At 45.1% G+C, this 12,438-nt stretch overlaps 1 protein-coding gene across 1 annotated transcript in view; it reads right to left on the bottom strand.

The window, feature by feature from the left end:
* Nucleotides 1-4,630, bottom strand: part of LOC309382612 (vomeronasal type-2 receptor 26-like) — a gene marked incomplete at both ends in the record, with an annotated part of 45,646 nt that extends 41,016 nt beyond the window's left edge. The window contains 2 exons of the mRNA XM_081934311.1: nucleotides 3,917-4,111; nucleotides 4,527-4,630. Coding sequence (XP_081790437.1) covers nucleotides 3,917-4,111; nucleotides 4,527-4,630 — 299 coding nt within the window. The remainder of the gene's footprint in view (nucleotides 1-3,916; nucleotides 4,112-4,526) is intronic.
* Nucleotides 4,631-12,438: the final 7,808 nt, after the last annotated feature.

The following is a 12,438-nucleotide window of genomic DNA, read 5'->3' as shown; positions in this document are numbered from 1 at the left end:
GATCTAAACAGTCCTGCAGAGATGGTGAACGGGAAGAATGCATCCTTTTGATCTCAGGGACACCGCAAAGTCCCTGATCGATCCAGGATAAGTTCTTCTAGCTGGCGATAAAAGCACAGCCCCATTATATACCCTGGATTAGGTAGTATCTCCAAGCTGTAGAAATTCCTGAAAATGTGATTCTTTCAAAAGTCCTGGGAATCACTTGGTAATAGGGCCCTGAGTGCATGTTGCATAGTTGGTAGAATCTTGAGGCATTCCTCTCTTGCTTTCTTAGTGTTTATTTCTCATGATATTAATTTTTAATTATTGATTTAATTGTATGCCAAGAAGAGTCACTTTGTGTGAAATAGACAGCCATATAAATTTAATAAATACATTTGAAAATAAAGAGATCTTAAGAAAGATTAATTTATGTAAGAATTCAAGACGAGGAACTGAATCCATCCTCTCTAGATTTGGGCAGCAATTTTAAATAGAGAATGAATTCAACATTAGTATCAATGGATATTAAGTATATTCATCTTTTATTAGTTTCCCACCACCACCACCACCACTTTCTGTTATCTTGAATCCTAATACAGCATGTTCAACTTTTTTTTCCTTTTTCAAAATCAGGACTATATTCCTTTTTTTTTGTTGGTGTTATAACTGTTCGTACATCTGAATATTTAACAAAAAAGAAAATTGAAAAGATAAGAAAAAGTGGGAAGGAAATATCCACTTGACGGTTTTATGATGAGACATCTCTTTGGTTTTCATTGTTCCTTCAACTCAAAATCTCTCCCTCAGTTGTTCCTCCCAATTAAATATTTCAACTTATTAGGATTTATGACCGGAAGTTGACCGGAAATTCTCCAACTGGACAGATGTTGGAGTGGGAGGGCTCTCAAGAGCCTCACATGAACCCTGTCTGACAAACCATCTCCAAGATCTTTTTTAGATCAGAACTCTACTGGAGGGGGTGTGTGAAGAAATGCCAGCGTCTCATCAGACCCAGGGAGACGCAACAGGCCCATTGCATGTCGGAGATTTGCCTTCTGAATCGGAGTAGGGGCAGCAGCATGGCAACATGGCTGAACAAGAAGCTGACTTCCAGCCAAAGCAAATGAACAGGAGTGTGAGGAAGAGATGAAAGACCAGTAAGAAAATTCATCTAACCCACAGTCATAAATTAAACTTGGGAAAGGCAGAGAATCTTGAGAGCATAAATAATATTGATGGTCAGATCAGGATTTTTTTAAAAAAAGAAAGAAAGGGAAAATGGAGGGTTGAAAAACTAGCCCCCTTTCCCCAAAAAAGCCATTTGTTTGAAACAACTCAGACAGAAAGGAAGAAAGTAGAGAAGTGACAAACCCACTCAAACACAAACGCTAAATTTGGTTTTGGACTTGAAAAGATTGTGTTTTTAAAGGAGTCTAGGAGAGTGAAGATTTACTTTGTCCAAGTGTCTTTTAACTAACATACGCAGCACGAATTAATGTGGAGTGGAATGTAACAAGGGAGAAAGATCAAGAAAAAAACACTATATCCTCACTGACAACTGATAACCTAATCTTGCCTGTGTGGGAAATTCTAATTAACCAATTGCCATAAATCAGAACTTGGAAAAGCAGGAGGCAAAGAAGAAACATACCCAAGTTTTGGCTGTATGCAAGCTGGTTCCAATTAATATATTTTGAGCAGCTATAACCAACGAGAGGTGTAAAGTAGTAAGAAAAATAATAATAACAAAATTAAGAACTGTGAAATACGAAGGGGTTTTTCCCCCTTTTTTTTCTGCAAAAGAGTAAGATGGTTCCAGCTTCTCTTCCATTTTCACAGTAGTTGAATTAAGTAAATTTAAGGTGGACCAGAACCTCGAAATAAGATTTGTATAACTAACAGGACGTTAAGGAAGAACAAAAGACCAAGATGGATCCCATTGTTCTTCCCCACAGCAGCTGAAGTAGATAAATTTAAGGTGGACCAGAACCCTGAAATAAGAACTGTATAACTAACTGTAACTTTGGAATTGGACATCATGGAAAGCTGGGAATTTGAAGTACTACATAAAATTATAAAATAAATATGCATAAATAATTAAAATTAAGCCTAAATAGAATTCTGAACCCAGAGAAGCAGGTATTTACAGAAGAAGGCAAAGAAGAAGGGGGGAAAGACAAGGAAGGGGTAGAAACAGTGGGAAATAAAAAGCAGACAAAAGACTCCATGGGCTTGGCAGTGGTATAGGGAAAATTGTAAAAGGGGGATGTGTCCCAACAAAAGGGAATAAAAAGCAGACAAAAGATGTTTTGGAGGCAGTCAGTGGCCTAAGGAAAATTGAAGCAAGAGGTTACGCCCCAACAAAAGAAATACAAATATTTTGAAGCTGAAATACACCAAGTAGATGAGATAAAGAATGTGGAGTAGAGGAGAGAGGTAAGGGAAGAAGAGGGGGATAGGAGAGAGGGCGGGGGGAGAGAGGAGGAGAGAAAGGAGAAGTGGAACAGAGAGAGGAAGGGGAAGGAGAGAAAAGAAGGATGACAGAGGGAAGAAAGGAGGAAAGGAAGGGGAAGGAGAGAGGGAGATGAAAGTGATGGATAACGTACAAATATGGTATATGGAGAGCTTAAGAGCCAATAATTGTTTTTGGGAGTTGATGGTAAGCTGAATTAATAATACAATACAATTTTGGCTATGTAATAGTATATATGTGATTATATGTTATAAAAATGAAAAAAACTTTATAAAGAGAAACAATTTATGATCTTAATAAAGAGTAATTGATTAAATATATGATTGATGTATCTTTTGGCCTGTAATATAAAGTTAGTTTGAGTGAGCAAACTTCATTGAACTAAAACCATTCCTCAAGTTACAAAGAATTCAGAAGTTCCTAAGAAAGATAAATATGGAAGGACACATCCAAATTGGCAAAAAAAAAAGAGAGATTTCCTAATCAATTCACAACATCCTTCTTCCTACCTCATCCTTCAAAATCTTTTACTTATCTCTCCCATTGTGGTAGTAATTAGACACCATGAAAATTAAGAACAAAACCATCAAACTTACATTTGTCTTTAAAATGCATAATGTCACCCACCTTCCTGAGTGGAGATGGTCCCCTCTGGACAAGGAACACAGTCATAGCAGCAAACTGGCTCTCCTTCTCGAGCCTTCCTGACAAATCCAGGCTGACATTTATCCACACATTTGGACTGAGGCAGAGACTGAGAAGAGAAAGAAGAAATGCCAAAGGAAATATGTTGAGGTTCATCATTCATGAAAGATGGAGGTAGACATGAACATTACCCAAGAAGTCTCTGGGCTTCACTTAGGCCAGGGTCTGCAATTTTAAATACTCAAAGAGCCATTTGGAAACATTTCCCACAGAAAACACTGGGACCCAGAATACCTAGGTGGGTGTGGCCAACTCAACATCACTCCCACCCAGTCACATGGCCCACACAGCCGCACCTACCTGGGTTTTGTGGCTCCCAGTTTTTCTGTGGGAAATGGATCACTCCCTCCCTCCCTCTCTCTTGTTTTTCTCTCCCTCCAACTCTCTAATTTCTGTTCCTCTCCCTTTCTCCCCCCTTCTCTCTTTCTCAGAGGCCCCCATTGCCTTTTATTCCCGGACACTGACTTCTGCGGAACGCAACTACAGCCAGATTGACAAGGAGGCTCTGGCTGCAGTGTCTGGGATCAAAAGGTTCCACGATTACTTATATGGGCGGCACTTTACCTTGTTCACTGACCACAAGCCTCTCCTTGGGCTTCTGGCCGGTGACAAGCCGACCCCCCCATCCTGTCCCCACGGATGACTCGGTGGACGGAATTCTTAGCTGCCTACAGCTACTCCCTACAGTATCGGCCAGGGAGGCACATAGGGCATGCTGATGCCCTCAGCCGCTGCCCGCTCCCTGTGACTGACCCCCCGACAGTGCCCTGCCTGTCGGTTTTGGCCATAGCCGACTGGGCGCTGCCGCTCTCCTCTGGGGAAGTGGCCGCCCAGTCCAGGGCAGACCCCGCACTGTCCCAGGTCATCCAGTGGGTCCTGAGGGGCTGGCCAGAAGGGCCGGTGTCCGAAGACCTCCGTCCTTTCAAGGCCCGGCAGCTGGAGCTGTCACTTCACAGTGGGTGCCTCCTGTGGGGTGACAGGGTGGTGATTCCACCCAGCCTTCGCCACCAGGTGCTGTCTCGCCTCCACGAAGGCCATCCAGGCATAGTGCGAATGAAAGCCCTTGCTCGCAGCTATGTCTGGTGGCCCCGGATGGACGATGAGATTGCATCCTGGGTGGCCGGCTGCTCTCCCTGCCAGCATTCCCGGCCGGCGCCTCCGGCAGCCGCACCCAGGGAATGGGAACTGCCCCGGGGACCATGGTCCCGCTTACATTTGGACTTCGCGGGCCCGTTCCGGGGCCAGGTGTTCCTGGTCGTGGTGGACGCTTACTCCCGCTGGGTGGAACTCATCCTCATGAGGTCCACCACAGCAGAGGCCACAGTCAGAGAATTGACTAGGCTTTTCGCCACCCACGGATTGCCGGACGTCATTGTCTCGGACAACGGCCCGCAGTTCGCCTCCACCACGTTCCAGGTCTTCCTGGCCTCGCAGGGCATCCGCCATGCCCCAGTCGCTCCTTACCATCCCGCTAGTAATGGCAGGGCGGAACGGGCCGTCCGCTCTGCCAAGGAGGCATTGGGCAGGATGGAAGGAGGTGACTGGCCTTCAAGGGTGGCTGCTTACCTACTGGTACAGCATGCCACTCCTTGCCCCCTGTCCGGAAGGTCTCCAGCCGAGCTGCTGATGGGCCGGCGCCTGCGGACCACCTTGGATAGGCTGCACCCACTCTATTCCAAGGAACAGCCTGGCAACCTGGGCCCCCCTCCCCGTAGCTTCTTAGTGGGGGACTCGGTTTGGGCGCAGGCGTTCTCGGGGGATGCCAGGTGGGTGCCTGCCACCATCACCTCCATAACCGGTCCCTGTTCCTACAGGGTCCAGTTACCTGATGGGACCGAATGGCGGCGCCACCTGGATCAACTGAGGCGCCGCCAGTTGTCCGGATCCAACGACAGGCCTGCGAGGTCGACCGCCGGCATCACTCCACCTGCCCCATCAGCAGCAGAGTTGTCTCACAGCGCCCTACCACCGTTGCCTTATGGTGCCCTTCCACCATGGCCAATGAGTGACGTCCAGTTATCCCCGAATATTCTTCCTTCGGACGCCGCCTCCTGGCCGTCCGCAGCAGAGAACGTCCACCCCAACGGGCGGTTTCCTCCGGGTCTGCCCGCACCTTTGGCCTTCCCTGAATCAGGCCAATCCTATCCAATGAGTGTTCAGCCTAGCCCCGTCGCAAGCCCGTTTTCGGCCGCGCCCCCTCGGCCCTGCCTACCTTTGGTTGAGTCTCCTCCCTGTGCTGCAGGCCTCAAAGATGGCGCCCGGAGCTCCACTCCCTTGCGGGAGGAGCTACCACGGGCACCTCCTTTCCCGTCGGCGACGCCAGCAACACTGAGGCGTTCTGGGCAGGTCCGGCACCGCCCAGCTTATCTTCGCGACTATGCATGTGCAACTTACGCACATGCGCCGTCGCTGGGGGGGAAGGGGTATAGAGTCCTGGCATGACATCAGGACTCCCTCTGTATTCTGCCAGCAACAGCCAGGTCGCGTCTTAGCCAATCAGACGCGACCTGGCTAACGCGGGCAATCCCCGCGTCCTGATTGGCTGCCCTGTCTGACAGCTTCATATAAAGAGCTGTCAGGCAGGGACAGCTCCTGGCTTCTCTCCTGTAATGTTGACAACTGTGTCTTGTTGCTAATAAATCAGTTGTAATTCTCCTCACGCCTCCGCCTGCGTTCTTGCCAACTTAACAGAAAGAGTTGTAAAACACTGTAAAGCGGCATATAAGTCTAAGTGCTATTACTATGGCTATTAAAGCAGCCTGGAGGCTTCCCTGAGGCCTGCTAGGCCAAAACCAGGGTTGGTGGTTTGGGGGGTCCTTTTTTACTCCCAGAAGGCTTCCCTGAAGGCTGCTAGGCCAAAAACAACGTGGGATGGGCATGCTGTGAAAGAAAGAAAGAAGGAAAGAAAGAAAGAAAGAAAGAAAGAAAGAAAGAAAGAAAGAAAGAAAGAAAGAAAGAAGAGAGGAAGGGAAAAAGGAGAGGGAGGGAGGACCACAAACCAGGCACTAGGTGCAGCTTCAGAGGATACCTTGAAAGAGCAAAGTAATCCAGGGCTGGAAGGCACCTGGAGATCATCTAGTCCAGCCCCTGCTCCAGCAGGGCATTGTTAAAGGGATTTTCTGTATTTTGACCCCACAGTCACATGACCACATAGCCACGCCCACCCAGTCACATGACCCCACCACCACCAAGCCACACCCACAGAACCGGAAGGAAATGTTTTTAGATTTCACCCCTGATATAGAGTTTCAGCCTGAATTGTTTTTATGATCATGTGATGGTCAGAAACTCCTGTACAACACCAGCACTGTTTAAAATAGTACATATGTTTTTATTTTTGTTTAATGGTAAGAGGAATTCCAGGACAATTACACTGTATTCAGTACATTTATATGTAAGGAATAAAAATATATCTTCAAAAGAAAAGACTTGAGCTGCTTCCCAAACTCAAGGAAGACAATGGGAGGTTGCATCATTGATGAAGAGAGAGAAAATCACAGAATGGATGGAAATATTCCTTTTTGTTCCTTGACACTTTCTGAGTTGTGTTTCCATACTGATAAAAACACTGACAGCCATTAAATTTTGATATATATTTTTTTGGTTTCTTAGATACATGCTGAGCTGTGAGGTCTGCAGCTGAGATGGTGGCAGTGCCCACATTTCAGTGGATGGTATAACCTGATTTCTTGCCGCCACCACCCAGAATTTGGTTTGGGGGGACCTGGGAACAGACCCTCAGGTTTCATAGATGCACATGGTGTGACTGTTGTGACGTTCCTATCTCTGAGGCTTTGTTTGAAATTCCAGCCCAGATGACCTCCAAGTGCTTCCAAGCTATAATCCAGAGTCCCCGTGTTTTGGTATTGATAAACTCCAGCCTGGTGAAGCATTCATGCTGTGGGAATGTGGCCCTTACAGGAAGAAAAATGTCTCCAGTTTATATTGCTCTTAAAAACGATTCTTCAGCCACTTGCTGAATTAATACTGACATAATTAACTGATCCATCAGTTGACAGGTTCAACCTCCAAAAATAAACAATGGTTAAAAGTTGCAAGTGTGAACGCAGCTATTGGTGACTTGACCAGGTTAAGTGAGATGCATAGCTACGACTATGGTCAAGGCATGAGGGGAATAACAAGGAGACCATGAGTTCCAGTCCTGCCTTGGGCAGGAAGTCAGCTGGGTGAACCTGGACCAGCCAATCTGTCAGAGCCCTAGAAAAGAGTCAATGGCAAACCACTTCTGAAAAGCCTTGTCACCTATCATCTTTCTGATATCTTCCACACCCAGCCGGCTGAGGCTATGGCCTTCCCCACTCTGTCTTCAGTCCTGCAAAACCAGCCAAGCGGACTCCAAATTGTTGAAATTAGGTGGAGCTTTTATCTGGTTGCTCTGTGAAGAAGAAGAAGCAGCAGGGAAGCTCCAATCCTGACCAGGAGAGTGGTTTCAAGTCCTCATGAAGGCTGTGGAGAGGCTGAGGAGGAAGCAGGGCTCCTGGAAGGCCACACAGGGCTGCAGGAGGTTGATGTCCCTTCCAGTCAAGGACAGGGAAGGTGGGCTGGAAGAGAGGAAGGCAGGTGGATCCCGTACCTGACCTGGCTCAGGCATGCTTGGAAAATGTTTCTTTGAAGGAGAAGCCCTAATAGCAAGTGGGGCCATGAAGGGTCCTGGAGAGCCATGAGTGAGGGGGAGAGAGGTGGGGGATGCAGGAGGTTCATGTGCCTTCTGGGCAAAGGCAGGGAGGGGTCTCTGGAGGAGAGGAAGGCAGGCGGAGACCCCAACCCGATCCAGCCAAAGCAGCCTGGGAGTGGGGTCAGAAAGCTCTCTTCTGAGGGAGGGACCCTCCTCACATGCAGAGAGGCAGTTGAGACACACTGACCTCACTGACAATGTTTCCTTTGCTTCCTTCCTGCCTTCTCTCTACTTTCTTCACTCTGCAGTCAGAGTAACTGATTTGGAACCAACCTAGAAGTAGGAGGAATTCCCTGGCAGTTTAGTTTTAGCACCTAATTCGGGGCTGGGGGAGGAGTGGAAGATGAACAAGTTTGTCTCTCCCAGCATTGTGTGTGTGTGTGTGTGTGTTTGGGTGTGTGTTTGTGTGTTCTTTATTGAAGAAATTTAGATTTTTTTTGGGGGGGGAAGGGGGTTCAAAGCAGGAAGGGAAAGTTTTTAGGAAGCTCATCCTGAACCTGCCTCAAGCATGCAGTGTCTGCATTCCCAAAGCTAGAAAGAGCCAAGAGAGGTTTGCAGTCTTCCAACAGCCTGAGGATCAGAGTGGAAGGCTTCAAAAGCAGCCGCCATTTCTACAAGGTCTTGTCAGCGTATGGAAAATGGGGGCCATTTCCAGGAGGCAATGGGGATCAGGCCCAAGCAACGCAGGGTCCCATTGGGGAAAGATCAAAGGAGGGGAGGCCTCCAGCCAGAGGGGAGATGTCACCAAACCACATCTGGATAGATACAGGACCCCCAACACTTCCACGCCAGAAAGAGAGCTCGATGGGGGTGTAAGGATGTTAAGGGGAGGCTTCCACCCCCTGAAGACAAAGCTCACATTTGGGGGAAGGTGATGGCAAAGGGGGCTCTGGTGGCGGTGGGTGACCCCTGCAAGGAGAAACATGGCTGCATTCAGATCTTATTTTCCTCAGGATAAAACACTTTGATGTGAAAGGAAGACAGAGAGACCTGAATCCAAAGTCTAAAATCATCCAGTGACATTTTTTGCCTCAGGAGAAGCTCTCCAGGGCAGCCATTTCTAGGTGGGGGAGGGGAAAGGCTCTTCCAGGACTTCAGCCTCCCCTCCCTCTGCATTTCCCTGAGTTGTTTTTCTTCTTCTCTTTCTCATCATACTTAAAACCTTTTAATTTTGTATTCATTTGAAACTCTCTCCCTCCTCCCTTGTCTTTGTCTGTTCAACCTCTCCTCCAGGAAGCTGATTGGTGGCTGAGTTCCCAGGCAACCATTCTTCCTTCCTGTTTGATTGGCTGCTGCTGGGTTGCCATGACAACAGGGGCAAGCCAGGAACAGACGCAGCCACTAGGGCGAGAGAGGGGCGGGGCTTCTGTCTTCCCTCAGAACTGGAGGGGCTGAAGGGGGAAATTTTCTCTCTTTTAGGGGAAGCTGCTCATATGAAGGGCAGATTCAGGGAAAGAGAAGATTTCAGAAACGTTTTTTAAAGTGTATAAAAATTGAAGAAAAAAAAATCAAGTCTTTGACAGAAGGAAAATAGGAAATAGAACTAAAAACATAAAAAGGAGGAAGATGCAATAAAATTGGGCATTAAAGGAAAACAGTGTGGATAAAGAGCTTATAGAAATTAAAGAGCTGAAATAGAACATGGTTTTAGCATTAAGATTAATTTTGGCATTTGTTGAAAGGGTTCATAATTTATAATTTCTTTATGAAAAAAATATATGGAAGCTTTCCATATACTGTTACTGTTTGCAAAGTTTGAAGCATCCTGCAACCCAAGAAAAAACTCCACAGTGCAGAGAAAACTGTTTTATGAGAGAAACCAGTGTGGAGGTGAATCTGTGGATGAATGGGTGACCTAGCTGCGCTTGCTTGCCAAAGACTCTGTTTTTTATGATGTTGGAGATATGATTAAAGACTGTATTCTGATGTTCCAGTCAATCTTAAAGGGGCAGGATGAAATAAAAAAAACAGCTGGCTGACTTAAGGGAAGAACTCAGAGAGAATAAACAACAAACTTTACAAAATAGCCAGAAAATAGATGCTCTGGAGGAGGGGGCTGTGGGGGTGGGAGAAGAGATGAAGGCTTTACAAAAAAAAAATGTTGGAATTGAGAATTATATGGAAAAAATGGAATTTGAAAGGATGTCTCTTTTTCTTAGATTTCAAAACATACCTGAAATGGAGGGTGAAGACTTAAGGGAGATTATGATAACAATGCTAACCGATTATATTAAAAGAGATAAGCAACAGCTAGGGTGGGATATGGATCTGATATACAGTACCAACTCAGCATATGCTAAAACACACAATGTTCCAAGGGAAGTTCATGTTAAATTTTTTAGAAAGACTACAAGAGATGAGATTATAGGAGTTCAAAGGGGGGAACCTTTAAGATATAAGAACAAAGAAATAACCATTCTGAAACAGATACCAAAAAGAATAAGAGATAAGAGGAAGAAATTCTTCTTTTTAACTAAAAAATTATATGCAAAAAATATCTGGTTTAGGTGGCTAATTCCAGAAGGCTTGTTGATTTTCTGGGAGGGGGGTAGAGTGAGAATTAATACAGTAATGGAGGCAGAAGCCTTCATGGAAAAACACAAGAACCTCCTAGATGAAACAAGAGACAGTGCACAGGACATGAAGAGGGGAGGAGCCATGGCTCAGCCAACAGACAGGGGAGAAGAGACAGCAATGAGACTTAGGTCACAGAAATGATTTTAAAACACATTGCAATTGTTAATACAATGAAATGGTTAGAAGTGATATAAAGTATGGTTGAAGATGTCAAAGAATTTGAAGTTAAACTGCTAATATGTATGTTATAATGATATTTTGATATATATAAAATAAGAGAGAGATGTAAGACTCCGGGGAAGTACCAGCTTCCGTATGATGTAGCTGTCAAAATTTTTCTCCACATTTATGTACCCTTTCCCCCAAAATACTTGAAAAAACCAATAAAACTTTTTTATATATATAAAAAAAAGAAAGGCACAGTCTATGAAGGTCTCTGCTACCGAAGATTCTTTACTAGAAGGCAGAAAGTCTGTTCAGCACCTCAGCCCAGATAAGCTGGAATGGGAGGCTAAGAGAGAGGAACCGACGAAAAGGGTGAAAGTTGATCTGGAGCTGAACTGAAGGGAGATTGATGAAAAAGAGCATCAAACCCAAATAGAGCTCTGGTATCTTCAGAGTTAGTTAGGAGTGTCTCAACCTCATCTCCTTCATGGTTCTTTCAGAATTGGTACTTCAATTCCCCCAAGGTCTGGTTCTGTCAGGAGGAGAAGGTTTAGTGTAGATGAATCAGTTAATAGTCAACTTATTTTATTGTTTGATTACTTATTACATATTATTATTATTATTATTATTATTATTATTATTATTATTATTATTATTATTATTATTATTATTATTATTAAAATAACTATTTTTATCTCCTTCAGTTTTAAATAACATCAGTTTTCAAACAGAGGCAAATGAAGCATAAAAACCAAGAACTGCAATCAAAAATTAAATGTTTTAATCGAAGAAACAATTTCATCATCAGGTCTCTGCTTTTATCATTAGTTGTTCCTTTGTGTTTAGATCTGGCCTCAGGAGGATAATGTAGCATTTGGGGAAGAAGATACAGCCCAACAGCCCAGCACCAGAGGCCAAGATGGAGAAGACCTGCACGGCTACCATGTATTTCCCTTTGGTGCTCAGATAGGTGGGCAAGAATGAGACCCAGACACTGCAGAAGACCAACATGCTGAAAGTGATCAGCTTGGCTTCATTGAAGGGCCCAGGAAGGTTCCTGGCCAAGAAAGCCAATGTGAAGCATATGACAGCTAGGAAACCCATGTAGCTGAGGACAACATAAAACATGGTGACGGAGCCTTCGTTGCATTGAAGGATGATCTCTCCAGGCTGGGAGTGCATGTCAGAGTCTGGAAATGGGGGAGATACTCCCAGCCACATGACACAGATGAAAATTTGGACAGCAGAACAAGAAAGGATGATGGAGTTGGCTAAGCTCTTCCCCAACCATCTTCTCATCCTGTTCCCTGGTTTTGAGGCCAGGAAGGCCAGCACCACCATGATAGTTTTGGCCAATACAGAAGACACAGCTACTGAGAAGACAATGCTGAACATTGTTTGTCTGAGAAGACAGGTGGCTTTCCTTGGTTGACCAATGAAGAAAAAGGGGGACAAAAAGCAAAGCAGGAGGGAGATCAGGAGGACGAAGGAGAGATCTCGGTTGTTGGCTTTGACAATGGGAGTTTTTAAGGATTGAAGGAATAGGATTAAAATGAACACTGTGGTTAGGAACAAGAGTAGGGCAAAGGAGATGAGGATGATGCCCAGATGTTCTTCATAGGACAGGAAGATGGTTCTTTTGGGGATACATTGAATTTGGTTCTTGATTGGATATTGATCATCTGGGCACTTGGTGCATTTTTCAGTATCTAAGAAAACAAAGCAATATTTCTTTTATAGTATTTTCAAATTTCAATAAAACCTTTGGGTGAGATGCGATACTGAAAGATGGGAAAGCCTTAGTAAATTGTATATACACTCCAAACAAAAAATCTCC

Source organism: Natrix helvetica (genome assembly GCF_964273705.1).
Source record: "Natrix helvetica genome assembly, chromosome: 1".
NCBI lineage: Eukaryota > Metazoa > Chordata > Lepidosauria > Squamata > Natricidae > Natrix > Natrix helvetica.
This window is presented reverse-complemented; position numbering and strand designations above follow the sequence as displayed.